This window comes from Nannospalax galili, unplaced genomic scaffold, assembly GCF_000622305.1.
Source record: "Nannospalax galili isolate Female #2095 unplaced genomic scaffold, S.galili_v1.0 scaffold146, whole genome shotgun sequence".
NCBI lineage: Eukaryota > Metazoa > Chordata > Mammalia > Rodentia > Spalacidae > Nannospalax > Nannospalax galili.
In genome coordinates this window covers 5,412,141-5,428,620 of record NW_008357929.1, presented here as the reverse complement: position 1 = coordinate 5,428,620, position 16,480 = coordinate 5,412,141, and the positions used below count along the sequence as shown (strand labels likewise).

Sequence of the window (16,480 nt, the reverse complement as noted above, 5' to 3'; positions counted from 1 at the left end):
TGTATGAGTACATTGCCTGCATGTATGTGAGTGCACCCATGTCATGCAATGCCTGAAGAGACCAGAAGAGGGTGTCAGATTCCCCTGGAACTGGAGTTACACACAGAACTGCAGTTGTTAGCCTAGAAGTATTTTTGATCTAATCTCAAATATAAACCAAAAGCAACACACACACACACACACACACACACACACACACACACCAATTTAATCTACCAAGGCATCCAGTTACTGAGATTTCAACATTCAACATAAAAATCATCAAAGGAGGAATCACTTCCACAGGGGAGAGGAAAGCACATACAGCAAAACAGCTGCAACATGAAAACAAGGCAAAATTTATTGCATGTGGAAAGGCGTCACACATAAATGAAGTAAAATGGTCAGGAGCCATGAAAATACACATTCTGCATATCTTCTGTCCTGTGTCAGGGTGGCTTGCTCACTCTTCACTCTCATGAACCACCATCTGAAAGCAAGGTGAGCACTCCCAGTCAAGTCAGGCAGTAGACATTCCTCCACTCCTCTCCCGCAACCCTCAGGGAGTTGTTTGTATGTTTCAGTGGGATGCAGGGAATTTGAGGGACAGGAGGGAGTCCTTAGGAAGATGCATGATTGCTTACAGGAAGTCACTCCATAGCCTGAGAAACTCAGGGAGAACAAGCCCCATCAGATGGGGAACAATCATCTTACGGGTATAGTCATTGCGTAGTCATTGCAGACACCCTCAGCTGCCTCTAGGATGCTCCCGCAACACCCACTCATACCAGAAGAGGGCGCAGGAGAGCGCAGTGGAATATGATTCGTTCCTTTTCAAGATGGTGTTTTTATTGTGACCTACAGACCTGGCTTCTAGTGGGACTCTGTGCACTGTAAGCAAATCCCTTCTCTTTCTGAGCTTCAGATTCCCAGGCTGGGAAGGAGAGGGTCCTACAACAAGTTCCAGCTTGGAAATATCTGCATCTCTGTGCGCACACACTTCCCAGGTCAGCTTACCCGACTGGAGGTGAAGTCCCGGGTCTTGGCCCGGAGCTTATTGACCTGCGATTCTGCGATATCAGCACGTTCCTCAGCCTCCTCCAACTCGTGCTGAGCCTTTCTAAACTTGGTGAGATGAGCGTTGGCTTGTTCATCCTAAAGACAAAGAGGCCACAGATGAGGTCAGCGTGCTGCTATCTCAGTTTCCTGTGGGAAACGGATCAGGCCACATACACATCCGACTTACAGCTTCCTCAGCCTGCCTCTTGTAGGACTTGACTTTCACTTGAAGTTTGTCCACCAGATCCTGCAATCTCAGCACATTCTTCCTGTCCTCTTCACTCTACAAAGAGAAAATGCGAGTGGAGAAGAGGGGCAGAATTGCACAAGAGCTGAATCAGTTTGAGGGGCTCAAGGCTGTTTCCTATTCCAGGTGAAGACTTCGGTGGGCGTTTTCACCTAGGCGAGAACAGGCCCATCAGGCGTTGCTCCCACCTACCTGGTACGTGAGCTCCTTGACACGTCGCTCATACTTCCTCAGACCCTTCACAGACTCTGTATTCTTCTTTTGCTCCCCTTCCAGCTCAAACTCCAGCTCTCGAATCTGGGGAGAGGGTTGAGAAATGAGTCCAGAGCCGTGGCCTGAACAGGATGGGCCGGAAGCTGTGCTTGACCAGTGCTCCTTCTGCCAGTACCCTGGTCTCCAGCTTCTGGATCTGCTTCTTGCCGCCCTTCAGCGCCAGCTGCTCGGCCTCATCCAGGCGGAGCTGCAGGTCCTTCACTGTCTGCTCCAGGTTCTTCTTCATCCGCTCCAGGTGGGCGCTGGTGTCCTGCTCCTTCTTCAGCTCCTCTGCCATCATGGCCGCCTGTAAAGCAAATTGTACAGGCAAGGCTCAGTGACATTCCGGCTCAGGAAGCCTTCCTGTCAGGGGACCAGAAAGCATGCATAGCCGAAAGGACAAAAGGTAAGACAGTGAGTGGGCATACTTCCCACCTTGGAACAGGATAAGAGATCTACACCCGGGATATAAAATATACAAAATGGATCCTGCAAGGACTGGGTGAGAAATGGGCTCTTCCTGAAACTGGTCTCCACAAGGCTTTTCCCCACTGCAAGGAGCCTTATTTTTGTCATCACCAACACATATTTTCAAAGGATCCTGAGACTTGGAGACGACTGACTTGGTATCTAGCCTCACAGATTTGGGGAGAGTGAGGGTAAAGGAGTAAAATGGGTTTGAGGTGATGGTCTCCCAGCAGGCAGCAGGTGGCGCCAATGAAGCTGCAGCACCAGGAAGAACGCTCCGGAATACCCAGGAAGGTTATAAGGGAGTGAAAGGGAGAGATGTGGTGGGTAGCAACCTGAGAGGGTCTCATTTCCACATCTGGAAGAAGCCAGATGCTGAAGGGAAGGGCACACCTCTCTACATGCAGAACAGATAATTCCATCCTGCCTCCACCCTGCCTCACCCCCACCCTTTTAACAGTGCGGAAGGGAACAGCTGAGTTTAAGGGGAGATGGAAAGAGTTTGGGGGCAGCATGTACACCATGTGTGTCCTGGAGGTGGCAGCCCTCTAATGGGAATGTCTGGAGTTAGGGAGAGAGGGTCTTTAATGAGGCATGATCTCAGCCACATGCAAGCAGAAGCAAGAGGCTCACGTCGGTGATGGCCTTCTTGGCCTTCTCCTCAGCATTCCTTGCATCTCTACTGGCATCCTCCACCTCGCTCTGGAGCTGTGTGAGGTCTGTCTCCAACTTCTTCTTGGTGTGGATGAGGCTGGTGTTCTGGGGAGGAGACGGGAGTATCACATGGGAATGTCCCACAAGCGAGTCTGGGTTGGGCACTCTCACCCCATGAGGCCTGCCCTCACCTGGGTGTGCAGCAGCTGCACCCTCTCATTGGAATCCAGCAGCTCCTGCTCCGCCAGCTTCCGAGCCCTCTCCGTCTGCTCCAGCGTGGCCCTCAGCTCCTCCACCTCCGCCTGCAGCAGGTTGGCTCTGCGCTCCACTATCGCCAGCTGCTCCTTTAGGTCCTCCTGGCCCCGCAGAGCATCATCCAGGTGCAGCTGGGTGTCCTAACCGGAGGAGAAAGGAAAACACCACTTGAAGTAGAGTCCCAAGGACCACGAGCCTCATCTAGTCTTTGTATATTTGGGGGCTGGGGAGGTGTCCGGCCCCAGGGGGTTCCCCCCACCTTCAGCTGTCCCTGGACACTCCGGAGGTGCTTGAGGGTTTCTGCGGCCTGGCGGTTGGCATGGCTCAGCTGGATCTCGATCTCATTCAGGTCGCCCTCCATCTTCTTCTTGAGGCGAATGGCCTCGTTCCTGCTGCGCACCTCGGCATCCAGGGCACTCTGCATGGTCTCCACCGTCCTCTGGTAGTTTCTCTTCAGCTGCTCAATCTCTTCATCCTTCTCTGCGATCTTTCTGTCGATTTCTGATTTCACCTGGGTCAGTTCGAGCTGGATTCGGAGGATTTTAGCTTCTTCATGCTCAAGAGCTGCCTAAATTTAGAGGCCAAAACCACAACAAATTATTTCTGTGCCATTATGGACCTGATTCCATGACCTTGGGATAGCAAAGCTCTGATTTATTCCTAAATCTAACTCCATAATAATCAAAACTACCTTTAAATAAAATCTCTACCTCACCTTAAGTGCTGAAATAAAATGTCTCGTTGCTTTTTTTATGATTATACACTCAATCACTAATAATACTCAAACCATCATATTTATTAGGAGCAGGAAGCACTTTACAGCTATTTTAAATTCAGGTAAGAGTGTGTAAAATTTTAGGTTCAGACCTATTTTAATGTAATTGTTTTCACCAATAAATTCAAGGTAACTCACCGGGAATTATCTCATTCAGCCTCACAATCATGAGAAAGGAGCAAGCATTAAGACTGATTTTTTTTCACAAAGGCAAAACTAAGGGTTCATGCAGCCATCTCTCTCCCAGGCCTCATCGTGGCCTCTGCTCCTGCTTCTGCCCCCCCACCCCCACCCCACATCCATGCTCACCTCTGCTTCCTCCAGAGCCATCTGGATATCAGCCTTCTCCAGCTCCATCTGCTTTCTGGATTTCTCCAGCTCATGGATGGTTTTACCATTCTCAGCAATCTGTTCAGTAAGATCTGCTATCTCTTCTGCAATGAAACAAGTTCCCATTGCATTTGAACACCTCTGCACAGGTTTCCAGCCATGCAAAGCACCCACTCAATGCCTTTCACTAGTTCTCTATAACCCTAAGGACTCCTGTTTCCTAGAGATAGGACATTGCACAGAGAAACTCAAAACTAGTGTGTTGGATGGTGAACACTTTCTGCAGGTGCATCAGTGGACATGCCCATGTGTGTAGGAACCCAAGTAAGGGATTCATGCCCATCCCTGCATGCTCTGGCTGTGGCAGGGGAGGGGAGGCAGTTTCAGACAATCTCAGACTGTTTGGTACAGCTTACGCTCTAAGTTCTTATTTTCTCGTTTCACAGTTTCAAGCTGATCCAAGGCTTCCTCATAGGCGTTTTTCAGTTTGAAGAGCTCTGTGCTCAAGGAGCGGGACTCCTTCAGAGCCGCCTCCAGCTCAGCTTGGCTCTCCTCGCACTTTGTCTTCCACTCGGCTAGCACCTGCAACATCAGTGTGGAAGGGATCTGTTTGTGAGGCCTCAGCCAAGCTTGTAACTAAATGTCACTGTTCAAGTAAATAGGGCTACTTGTGGTGACTCTCTGCTGCCTGGTTGATCCAGATTACTGAACTGGCTAAGATTTCATTCTATAAATTTACTCAGGATAATGAATCTGCACCCACTGTCATCTCCAAAAATCAAACAAATTTTTGGAGAAGAGACTAGCTAGGGATAATTGCCCTTTTTCAACTATGAATGATGGTGTCCTAAACTTCTAAATTTTAAGTATTAGAACTTCTAAGTACTAAAACACTGGCTCAAATCTAATTTGTCTGTCACAAGGAGGGGAATTCCAAAAAGTCTCCCATTGGGACCTAAGTTGGAGGTTCACATCAGCCCCCTTTAAGTATAACAGGAGGAAAAAGCTTTGGGGCTTAACAGCACTGTGGAAACTGATTCACTGTTTGAAAGGAACTCTACCCCAATCCCATTCCCATTGTACACATTTCATCACAGATGACAAAACTACATCTTAGTGAAGTTCAGGGACTTTCCCAAGGCCACTCTGCTAGGGACAGGCAGAGCAGGGTATGGGAGCCAGTCACTTCTTCCCATGGCCACTACATGCTCCACACCACGATGTTTGGCCAATATGGAGCTGACCCCGCACCTTGTCAAAGTTCCTCTGCTTCTTGTCCAGAGCGGCGGCTAAGGAGTTTGCTCTTTCTACATCTACCATCAGATCTTCCACCTCTCCTTGCAGCCTCTGCTTGGTCTTCTCCAAGGAAGCACATTTTGCATTCACGGCCTCAACCTGTTCCTCGGAATCTTGAAGGCGCTGAGCAAGTTTTTTCCTTCGAGAATATGAAAAGCAAGTAGCTGCTATTTAAGTTTCAATCTTCTTAAGCATCACTATTCATCAAGATGGAATCACTAATCTATGTGATTCAAAAGCCTATATGCCTGCATAAGCCCAGGAGAATTCCCTGCCTGCTCAAAGTCTGTGATCAATAGCCTGTCTCAGCTCTAACCAAGATCAAAGTTGATCTCTTAATGAAATGCCAATGCCAGGGTCCCCTAATGGCCCAGGGCTGCATGTAAAGACGCGTGTGATTGGGAAACACCTAGTAACAAAAGCAAATTCATTAGCTTCACACCCACAAAGCCAGTGTGCTCAACCATGAGAGCACTTAGCGGTTCTAGTTAGGGTTGCCTACTTTGCCTCCTCCAGCTCCTCGGTGCGCTGGATGGCATCTGTCTCGTATTTGGTCCTCCACTGGGCCACCTCACTGTTGGCCTTAGACAGTGCCCTCTGCATCTCGGCTTTGCCTTCCTGCTCCTCCTCGTACTGCTCCCGCAGCAGGTCACAGTCATGGCGGGAGGACTGCAGGGCATGGGCCAGAGCATTCTTGGCCTGTGGAAATTGAAAGAGAGAGCCCCCAGTGCATTAGTGCTACATGCACCACACAAGCCAAGTGTGTTCCTGCTATCAACACCAACTGAATGAAGTTGCTTTTGTTTGGTTGGTTTGCGTCTTGTCTTTCTGTTCTGCCTTTTGAAAATTAGGTCAAGGAAGCACCCTTCAGAGGAAGTACCTTGCTCTCTTCCTCCAGTTGCCTCTTGAGCTCTTCTATTTGTTGGGTAAACGCCTGCTTGCTCCTGGAAAGTTGTGATACTATGCTTTCCTTTTCTTCCAGTTGACGACTCAGCTCACCTGTGCCCCAAAGGAAATACTTCATTCATTCATTCATCCCCTCACCAAGTTCCTACTGAGTGTAAGACACTGTGCTAAGATCCAAAGAAAGAACAGTGAGGCCTCCTCTTGAGAGAGTAGGAGTGTCCTTAACAAAATACCCTCATAAAGTACAGGAAGCCGGAAGTGACCACTGTCAGCCAAAGACAAAAGGGTCCTTGTGAGTCTGAATGTCACCAGGGTGTTTCACTATTCCCAACACACATCCCTGGTGGCTAGTATTTCCAACTGTGTCATCAAGGGAAACTCTTGGACTTCATCTCTCTAAGAATTTGAAGTTAGATTCAGGTGACTATGAGAGGTTCAGGTCTATCTGGAAGTCAAAAGGGAAAAGCTAAGGGGGCATTTATTACCCTAGAAGGGAGCCCCAAAGGTATTATAGAACTACCCTTCTTTTTTCCTATTAAGCCTTAGCTTTATTTTAATTATGTGCATCTGTGTAGGAATATGCACATGAGTACAGGTGCCCATGGAGGTCAGAAGAGGTGTTGGATCCCCTGGAGCTGGAGTTGCAGGTGGTTGTGCCCATATGGGTGCTGGGAACTCAACCCTGGCCCTCTCCCAAGAGCAGTTCAGGCTTTGACCACTGAGCTCTCGCCCCAACAAGAACTACACTTCTTTTCTCCCTCTTCTTGCCTATGGCTATAACAAAGAACTGATTCACCTGTAACAAGGGACCAGTGCTGACAGGAGTCACATTTCCTAGGTGAACACCCTAATAACTTCCTTTAGCTGTTATTACACACCAAGAGCCTATGCAAATCAGTCCTGTTTCTGTCTTTATTCTCTGAAAGGCCTGAGTGCAGCCAGTGGGGAGCAAGAACTGGAAAGGCCAGGAGCCTCCTTCTCCTCCTGTTTCTAGTCAGACCCAAGTTTATAGTATTAATCGAAGTGGTTAGAATGTCTGATGGGTTCGCGTTTTCCCTGAATCGGTGTTTTCCTTCGGGATGCTTTGGATGGCCTCTTTTGTGGGCTTTGCCTTTACCTCTCTCCTGAAAATATGCTTTTAGGAATCCCTCCCCTCAATACCCGATGCCCGGTCTTGGAAGTCCTTCTGGTTTGCTGCGTCTCACTCACCCGCCTCAGTCTGCAGCCGGGACTTCTGGGTGGTCAGCTCGCTCAGGCTCCTCTGTGTCTCCTCGTTCTTGCCCCTTGCCTCGCTTAACTGGTCCTCCAGGGTTCGGCAGATCTTCTCCAGATTGGCCTGCAGATTGGCAGGGGTCGGCAGGCGGTCACCGCAGGTGTCCCCTGGGCTGCAGCTGGCCCCTCGAGGAAAGCCACCCGGCCTGGCCTCACCTTGGACTTGGACACACTCTCCACGCTGCTCGAGAGGTCGTCGATCTCCAGCTTGAACTCGCTCTTCTCCTTCTCCAGCTTTTGCTTGACTCGCTGCAGGTTGTCGATCTGCTCCGCCAGCTCGGCTGCGCTGTCCGCGTGCTTCTTCCTCAGGGTGGCGACCGTGGCCTCGTGCTGCAGGGTGGCCTCCTCCAGGTCCCTGCGCAGCTTCAGGAACTCGGCCTCGCGCTTCTTGTTCAGCTCGATCTGGGTGGACGTGACGCCTCCCGCCTCCTCCAGCCGCTCGCTCAGCTCCTCCAGCTCCCGGGCGTAGTCGCTGCGCTGCTTCTCCGTCTTGGCGCGGGTCGCCCTCTCCGCCTCGATCTCTTCCTCCAGCTCCTCGATGCGAGCCTGTAGAGCGCAGCGGGTCACCCAGGGCAGCCAGTTCCCTGAGACTCTCGCTATTCACGGCAGCTAACACGGAATCAGGGTAGGTGGCATCAACGCACGAAAGCATGGTTCACATAAACAACGGATTACCCGTCAGTCATAACGAGAATGAAGTCTCGTCTTTTGCTGCAAAACGGAGGACACCAGACACAGAAAAACAAGTTCCACATATTCTCATATGTAAAAGCTGTTTTTAATTTGTTTTGTTTTAAACTTTTTATTTACTTTTATTTTATGCATTTGGCCTGCAAACACCTAAATGCACCCACATCATGAAATGCCCATGGAGGCCAGCAGAGGGTGTTGGATCCCCTGGAACTGGAGTTACAGGTGATTGCTAGCTGCCCTGTGGATGCTGGGAAATGAACGTAGGTTCTCTGGAAGAGCAGCCAGTGCTCTTAACTGCTGAGCCATCTCCACAGCTCCCTGTTGCTGTTGTTTATCAAGCCAAATGTAAAATAGTAATTAGTAAATGTTGGGAAGGTGGGGGAAAGGGAAGAAAGAGGAGCTGGATTTGATCAGTACACATTGTATGCATGTGTTGGACACTGAAGCCCATTTATATATAATACATGCTAATAATAAAAGCAGCAGACTAGGTTCCATTCCTACCAGATGAATGAATTCATGGACATTTCCCCCAGAGAAACATAAAGGGTGCTAACTTTCTTTCAACTGAATCTCCCCTGGACCAATATTGTCATTGCCCTTTCAGTGACCAACCCAGAATACTCCTCCATTCACAGCAAAACATTTTATTGCAAGTTTAAGGGAGAGTAATGTCATCATTGTCATCATTGTCATCGCTGCCATGTCAACCTGACAGAGAGGGAGCCCACCAGGTGGGCACTCACACAGCCCTGTCCACTTGCTCTAAATGGCTCTGAGCAGACACCACTCAGGTTACCTGCATTGCAAGAGAGAGCCAAAGGCCTCCTACCTGCAGCTCTTTGATTTTCTTCTGGAGCTGGAGGCCCAGAGTCTGCTCATCTTCCACTTTGCTTTGCAGTTGGCTGTATTCAAAGTCCTTCCTGGGGAGGGAAATGCAGAGTGCGTGAAGACAGCATCCCCAGCAACTCACAGAGCAGAAGTTACTTCTCGGGGACATACTTCTTGAGCCTCTCATCCAGCTGCTGCTTGTCATTCTCCAGATCTAATATGGACTCTTGAGCAAGCTTCAGGTCCCCCTCTAACTTCCTTTTGTTCCTTTCCAGGTCCACACGCAGCTTTTTTTCTTGCTCTAGGGAACTCTCCAGCTGAAAAAGGTACCATTTCCCCTTGGGAACAAATGCTTTGCAAGGGGGGAACTCTGGGAGTTCTTCCACCCTGAAGGGCTAAGACCCAGGAGACCAGGGTCACATGCTTACGTCATCCACTTGCTGCTCTAGTTTGCTCTTGAGTTTGCTCAGAGAATTGACTTTGTCTTCTTCAGCCTGAAGGTCATCCAGGGTCTGCTGATGGGCCTCTTGGAGGGCCTTCTTCTCCCTCGTTAACTTGGCAATGGTTTCATCTAATCCAGCCAATTCCTCAGTGAGGTTCTTCACCTAAGAAGAAGCCACAGGCTGTTCTAAGAAGGGCTTGGTTTGCAATGGCTGCATCAAGCTGGGGAGACCGACAAGAGGACTGAGTACCTTGTTCTCTGTGGCGTGCTTCTCCTTCTCAACCTTGGCCAGGGTCAGCTCAAGGTCATCGATGTCTTTCTTCAGTTCTGAACACTCATCCTCCAGCTTCCTCTTCTTGGCCGTCAGCTCGGCGTTGATCTCTTCCTCATCCTCGGCTCTCTCAGTCACCTCCTTGATTTTGGCCTCCAGCTGGAATTTGGCTTTAATCAGCTGGTCACATCTTTCTTCAGCATCCAGCAAGTTTTCACTCTCCTTTAAAGAGAAATCATAATTCCTTTTAAGGAGATAAGGTTTGAGACAGTTCAGCATTTTGTTCTATGAGAAGTCCTCTAGGAAGCATCCCAAATAAAAACTGAGCCCCCCACCCAAGCTCCCCTAAATACACAACCAAGTGAATAAAAATGAGCCCTGAACACGCACCGCTTGTACTTGGAGCTGCAAGTCATTCTTCTCTTGTACCAAAGTCACCAACTTTTCCTCCAGCTCCTTCCTCTTTGCCTCTGACTTGGCGAGCTCATCTTTGGTTTTCTGGAACTCTTCTTTCATGGTGGCCATCTCCTTCTCGGTCTCTGCACTCTTCAGCAAGGGCTTGATCTTGAAGAAGAGCTTCATCCAGGGCCAGTGCTTGACGTTCATGAAGGAGCGGATGTTGTACTGGATGCAGAAGATGGACTCCCTGAAACAAAGCATTGTTCATTCCTATGGGGGCATTCTCTCTTCCCCCAAAGAACTCGTGCTTCAAGAACACAGACCCCGCTTCACCTCCTTTGCACCATCTTCTGGAATTCAACACGCATGAGAAACCCTCTACACACAGCTTGTGTCCGTGTGATAAGTTTGGCCAGGCGGTCGTCCCGCATCTCTTCCAGTGTTCCCAGCAAGCCAGCCTTGAAGAACACCTTAAGGAGGATGGGTGAAAAGAATTAGTTCTCTGGATGAGTTCTGTTAAGGGAATGTGAAGGCTAACATAAGTCAGAACTGATGTGTTACCTTGGTGTGTCCAAATTTGTATTGAGTGTGGTCGATATCAATGGATGCCAAGAGCTTCTCACAAGCTTTCTTGCTGTCGATGAACTGCCCCTCTGGAATGGCACTGGCATTCAGCACTCGGTACCTACCATTGCGGGCACAGAAATGATCATGGGCTGTTGTCAAAGACATAATGCTTGGAGACCAGCAAGCCCAGGCTTCTCTTACTACAGGTGAGAAAGCTAAGTTCCCAGGAGGTGAAGAAACCTACCCATAATCACACTTCTAAATAGCCTGGGATCTAGGCCTCGGGACCCTTAGACCAGGACTTTCTTTCCCTGCCATTTTGTATATTAGGCAAGTTCCAAAGTAATGCGGAAGAAGCAAGTACATGTACCTTAACCAAATGGTAGACTGTTTATTTTACATTATTTCCTACAATGACTCTTTTGAATGGAACTTCTCATACCAATAGTTCCTGCCTCAAATTCTAGCCCTTATGCATATCAAGGAGCATGCAGGGCATTTTTCATGACACACCTTTGTTTAAAGTCCCCATAGAGGATTCTGTTTGGGAATCCTTTCCTGCAGATGCGGATCCCTTCCAGGACACCATTACAGCGCAGCTGGTGGAGGACCAGGCTGTGTTCCATAGCCCCTGAGAACAGAGGCAAGACACCTGAGCTTGACTTGGAAATCTTTACAGCCTGAGCACTAACTAGCAGACTGACAGGTGTCTCACCTGGGGTCTTAGTTTCATTGGGAATTATACAGCGCACGAAGTGAGGGTGAGTGGTTCTTAAATTTGACATCAGCTTATTCAGGTTTTCCTAAAACAAAAACGGGTTTAATTCAGCAGCCTAATGAATACTTTCACTAACACTTACACATGGCAGTGAAAAATAAAATATATGCCTTAAACTTATCATGAATTCTAAAGAATTGTGAAATTAACCCTGTCTTAAACAGCCCTGAGGTCAAAGGTATAGACAACTGAGACACAGACTGGACACCCTTAACCTGAAATCCTGAAGTCTAAAATGCTCTAAAACCTGAAACTTTTCTCTTTCAAATGTCTGAAAATTTTTGACATGACACACCAATAAAAAATTCCACCTTATATTGTATAAGGTGGTGTGCTACAATATCGTATAAAATTACCTTCAGAATACATGCACACAATGTATATGAAATATAGATGAATTTCACATTTTATACCCAAGAAATCTCATTTCATATATGTATATATACATATATATGATATGTATCAGGATATTAAAAAACAATTTAATTTCTGAAACACTTCTGGTCCCAAGTGCAGGGAAATGCAACCTGTCTTAACCTCTTACATTTCATCTTCCCTCCAGGGAGCAAGCGGGACACCAAGCACAAAATATTTTCTCAAGACAACACAGGAGATATGTCTCACTCCGCCAGGCACCTGAGGGGCTCCTGCTAGTCTCCTTAAGGCAACCAGAGAGTTGGAACTGAGAACTTGCTTCCCCAGTCAGCCCAGCTAGTTGCAGTACAACATAAGTTCTGATCCCACATTTGTTAGATTTCATTTGTATATCATATTGTCAGTTGACCTCACACAGTGACAGCAATCGGATTCAGATCACATTGCTATTCTTGAATACATCAAGGTTAGAGTCTCAACACTGTTGATTCTTGTGTGATGTCAGTGAGCTGGAAGCAGATTAGCTCGCACTTGTCTTACCCTGAAAAGTGCAGAGACTGTTTGGAAGGAAGAGCCTTTCTTTTTGGCAACTTTCTTCTTTCCACTGTCGGCTACAAGAAACAAAAGAGACCGAGCACCGTTAAAGGATCTACCGAATCTTTTGGGTGCTGTGGATGAAATGGAAGGTGACCACATGTGGACAGTGCCCACCTCATGTCTGGAGTCTTACCATCTGTTGTAGCAAAGGTGGCATAGAGGTGTGCCAGGAGCCTGTTGGAGGACTTCTGGTACAGTCCAACGACAGTCTCATTCAGGGGGTCCTTGTTCTTCTCCAACCAGCCTGAGACACTGTAGTCCACAGTGCCTGCATAGTGCACCAGCGAGAAGTGGGCCTCAGCTCTGCCTTTGACCACCTTGGGCTTCTGGAAGTTGCTGGACTTGCCCAGGTGCTGGTCATACAGCTTGTTCTTGAAGGAGGTGTCTGTTGCCTTGGGGAACATGCACTCCTCTTCCAGGATGGAGAAGATGCCCATTGGCTGGATTTAAGGCAAGGCAGAGGCATCTGAGTAAACACAAGCAGTAGAGTCCATGGGAAGGGGGCACAGACAGGTGGACTAGGATACCTTCTCAATGAGCTCGATGCAGGCGGCCAGGTCCATCCCGAAGTCAATGAACGTCCACTCGATGCCTTCCTTCTTGTACTCCTCCTGCTCCAGCACGAACATGTGGTGGTTGAAGAACTGTTGCAGTTTCTCGTTGGTGAAGTTGATGCACAGCTGCTCCAGGCTGTTATACTGACCAAATATAATGTTGACATGAGAAACTTAGACCTCTTTCAAAATGAAGACCCATCAGCATTGCTGTTGTAGATCAGGTCCCTCCAGCTCATTTGTGCGTTCAGGGCTGGTTGGGCTCTTTGAGGCCATGTCTCATCTCTGGAGTCTTCCACCTAGATGGTTTTCCTCCCTCAATCCCAATGCCTTGGGCATCTATCATACAATTGTTTTTGTTTACTCCTCTGCATGCCCTACAGATTTCTGTTTCTCCTCAACTAAGATATAAGTTTACCTTCCTCTCACTTGCACACCTGCTGCGTGGTAGTCACTTAACACACATTTGCTTCTAACTCAGAACCAGTCAAATAATTTAATAAAATAGTACATGACTGACTTGGTATCAAGTCCTCTGCTTCCCTTTCTGGTTCTTCCCAAACCAGTAGTATCATTTGATTCTTTTCTCTTACCAATTTGATGATATCTTTTAAAATTCCATATGATGAAACTCTTCAGCTCCCTTCGTGTATGTGCATGTGTATGTGTGTGCACATGTACGTATGTATTCAGGTGCACAAATGCGCATATGTAGATGCCAGAAGACAACCTCATTTGTTTCTCAATCATCATTCACCTTTTTCTTTTTTGGAAACAGGGTCTGTCACTGGCCTGGAAATCACTGAGTAGCTAGGTTGACTGACCAGTGAGCCCCAGGGATCTACCTGTCTCTGCCTCCAGACCTGGCTTTGTTATGTGCATTCTAAGGATCAAACTCAAGTCCTTGTGCTACAAGTAAGCAGTTTGAAAACTGAGGTCTCTCCCCAACCACTGCAGTTGTCTACAAAATAATACAAACCTTCCCAGTATGGCACTTTTCTTCAACCTTGTTCACTATGTCTAGCTTTCTTACAAGATGGCCACCTTAATGCCTTCCCTTTAGGACTATGAAAACCCAGCCCCCAGCCAAGTGAGGTGGCACATGCCTTTAATCCCAGCACTCAGGAGACAGAAGCAAGTGGATCTCTGTGAGACTGAGGCCACCCTAGTCTACATAGCAAGTTACAAGTCAGATGGAGCTATGAGGAAACCCTATCTTTAAAAAAAAAAAAAAAACTCACTATACAAAATATATGAAAATATAAATAAGTAACACAAACCTCAAAGATTTCAAAACCTGCAATGTCCAAAACACCAATGAAATGCTGTCTGGGCAACTTTGTATCCAGTTGCTGGTTAATACGAGTGACCATCCACAAGAACAGCTTTTCGTAAACTGACTTAGAGAGGGCATTCACAGCATGGTGAACCTGTTGGGAGAAAGGTCAGCAAACCAGTAGGAAGACAGTGACCCTCAGGCCCTTGGGTCCTTTCCGGACCTCGAGGCAGACCCTTACCTGGTCCACAGTTTGACCCTTGGTAACATACTCATTCCCAACTTTCACTCTGGGAAAGCATAAGGCTTTGAGGAGGTCTGAAGAGTTCAGGCCCATCAAGTAAGCTGTTTTGTCAGCCACTGGTAAGGAAGGAAAGACCATATTCAGAAAGGGAAAGGAAAACCATCCAGACATTTCATCTTGGTATGTTTTATTTTCCCCTTTGCTTAAATGTTCACAAGAAGCCAATGAAGTCTTATCATCAGAGAATGTGACCAGTGTTATGGAGCAGAAGGACTGGGCTCCAGAAATCTCTGACCACTTCTCACTGCATCTGAAATAGGATTTTTCTAGAGATTCAGAAAAAGTAAGTGATGTGGCCAGAGGCATAGCTGAGGAGGTAGTGGCATCTGGTACCAAGTCTGAGAACTGAGTTTGATCCCTGGGACCCATGCTATGGAAGGACCACAAGTTGTCCTCTGACTTCTACATGCATGCTGTAGCATGCATACACACACACACACACACACACACACACACACTAAATGTAATTTTTTAGTCCTCTGACTTCTACATGCATGCTGTAGCATGCATACACACACACACACACTAAATGTAATTTTTTAAGTGGGTGGTGTCATTCTAGTCCCAGAAAAGGGTCATCTACCTCTCCAAAGGGGAAGAAAGATTAACCATTTTTTAAAAGAGGCTCTGGATGGCCCCAGGGGACCGACTTCTCTGCCCTGACTCTGTGGCCTGCCATGGTGACTTTGTACCTTCAGTGCCATCTGGCTCTGCCTGCTCCTCCCGCTGTTTCTGCTTAAACTTCATGTTCCCATAGTGCATCACGGCTCCTGTCAGTTTATAAAGTCCAGATTTCTCCTCTGGGGTGAAGCCTAGGATGTCAATGGCACTCTGCAATGGAAAGAACAGCTTGTCAGTCCATCATTCCAGTGATAGGGAAGGAACTCCCACCTTTCCGGGCCTGCTTACATCTGTCGCCAACAGCTCCTCGGCATCATCGATGCTGGCCACCAGGATTTCACCCTGGCTGATGAATGGGTAGTCATAAGGGTTGGTAGTAATGAGCAGCAATTCTGGAATGATGAATATTTGAGTTCATAGACATGCAATGAAAAATGTACCAAGTGGAATTGTACTCTCGCACCCTGGACCCAGAACTAAATTAAGAATCAGAACTCTCTAGACAGTTTCACCTTGCTCAGGTAATGTGAAAACCCAGTCCAGGGGAGGTCTTTATAGTTTCTCAAGCCATGTAAGTTGAGAACCACTTTCTTGTTTTGCTAATGAATGTTAATAGGGAAAGCCTCAGCTGAGTGTGGGCCTAGACAGGAGGCCAGGTTTGAGGGAAGTGACGCCCAGGTTGTTTTGCCTATTTGTAGGCTGGAGACCAGGAGGCTAAGTTAGAACAGCTAGAGGGTGAAGAAAGTGAGTGCAAATGCCGCTGTCATATACAAAGCTAGCGGCAGAGGGACCATCCCTTGTGGGAGACTATTTGCATTGATCTGATTTGTGAGGCGAGTTTGGTTCATGGGTTGAAACACAAGGGGGCGCTCGAGGACAATACTGCTTAGCTGTTCAAAGATTTGTACAAACTACTATCATCAAAACAGTGGTGGATTAAGTATTCTTTCCTGTTTCCTCTTCTTCCATTTAGTCTTGTTTCAGTGCATCTGGTCAGATTGTTCAAATTCGTGCGGTTGGGTTGGGGAGAAGGCTCAGTGGGTAAAGTGCTTGCTATTCAAGTGTGAGATCTTGTGTTTGAATCCCCCAAACCCAGGTAAAAACCAGGTGGATGTGGCAGTCGGCCTGTAATCCCCACACTTGGGAGGCAGAGACAGGGGATCCCAGGGACAAGTTGCCCAGCTAGACCAGCCAAAATGGTGAGCTCTAGGTTCAGTGAGAGACCCTGCCTCAAAATAAAAGATTAAGAACAACCAAGGAAGATGCTCAGGGCTAACCT

The 16,480-nt window shown here is 47.7% G+C and overlaps 1 protein-coding gene across 1 annotated transcript in view; it reads right to left on the bottom strand.

Moving 5' to 3' along the window:
* Positions 1 to 317: 317 nt before the first annotated feature.
* LOC103752064 (myosin-3) overlaps positions 318 to 16,480 on the bottom strand; it is a 28,104-nt gene continuing 11,941 nt past the window's right edge. Inside the window, exons 12-40 of the mRNA XM_008855711.2 lie at positions 14,518 to 14,636; positions 14,281 to 14,430; positions 12,974 to 13,144; positions 12,580 to 12,886; positions 12,390 to 12,460; positions 11,412 to 11,499; positions 11,210 to 11,327; positions 10,691 to 10,814; positions 10,463 to 10,599; positions 10,121 to 10,376; positions 9,710 to 9,952; positions 9,446 to 9,622; positions 9,189 to 9,334; positions 9,019 to 9,109; positions 7,650 to 8,039; positions 7,431 to 7,557; positions 6,196 to 6,314; positions 5,818 to 6,014; positions 5,271 to 5,454; positions 4,436 to 4,601; positions 3,999 to 4,123; positions 3,174 to 3,482; positions 2,851 to 3,054; positions 2,639 to 2,764; positions 1,674 to 1,844; positions 1,478 to 1,582; positions 1,226 to 1,321; positions 997 to 1,134; positions 318 to 469 (exon numbers count right to left, since the gene is read on the bottom strand). Of these exons, the coding sequence (XP_008853933.1) occupies positions 443 to 469; positions 997 to 1,134; positions 1,226 to 1,321; positions 1,478 to 1,582; positions 1,674 to 1,844; positions 2,639 to 2,764; positions 2,851 to 3,054; positions 3,174 to 3,482; positions 3,999 to 4,123; positions 4,436 to 4,601; positions 5,271 to 5,454; positions 5,818 to 6,014; positions 6,196 to 6,314; positions 7,431 to 7,557; positions 7,650 to 8,039; positions 9,019 to 9,109; positions 9,189 to 9,334; positions 9,446 to 9,622; positions 9,710 to 9,952; positions 10,121 to 10,376; positions 10,463 to 10,599; positions 10,691 to 10,814; positions 11,210 to 11,327; positions 11,412 to 11,499; positions 12,390 to 12,460; positions 12,580 to 12,886; positions 12,974 to 13,144; positions 14,281 to 14,430; positions 14,518 to 14,636 (4,682 nt within the window). The 3' untranslated portion in view covers positions 318 to 442. The remainder of the gene's footprint in view (positions 470 to 996; positions 1,135 to 1,225; positions 1,322 to 1,477; positions 1,583 to 1,673; positions 1,845 to 2,638; positions 2,765 to 2,850; positions 3,055 to 3,173; positions 3,483 to 3,998; positions 4,124 to 4,435; positions 4,602 to 5,270; positions 5,455 to 5,817; positions 6,015 to 6,195; positions 6,315 to 7,430; positions 7,558 to 7,649; positions 8,040 to 9,018; positions 9,110 to 9,188; positions 9,335 to 9,445; positions 9,623 to 9,709; positions 9,953 to 10,120; positions 10,377 to 10,462; positions 10,600 to 10,690; positions 10,815 to 11,209; positions 11,328 to 11,411; positions 11,500 to 12,389; positions 12,461 to 12,579; positions 12,887 to 12,973; positions 13,145 to 14,280; positions 14,431 to 14,517; positions 14,637 to 16,480) is intronic.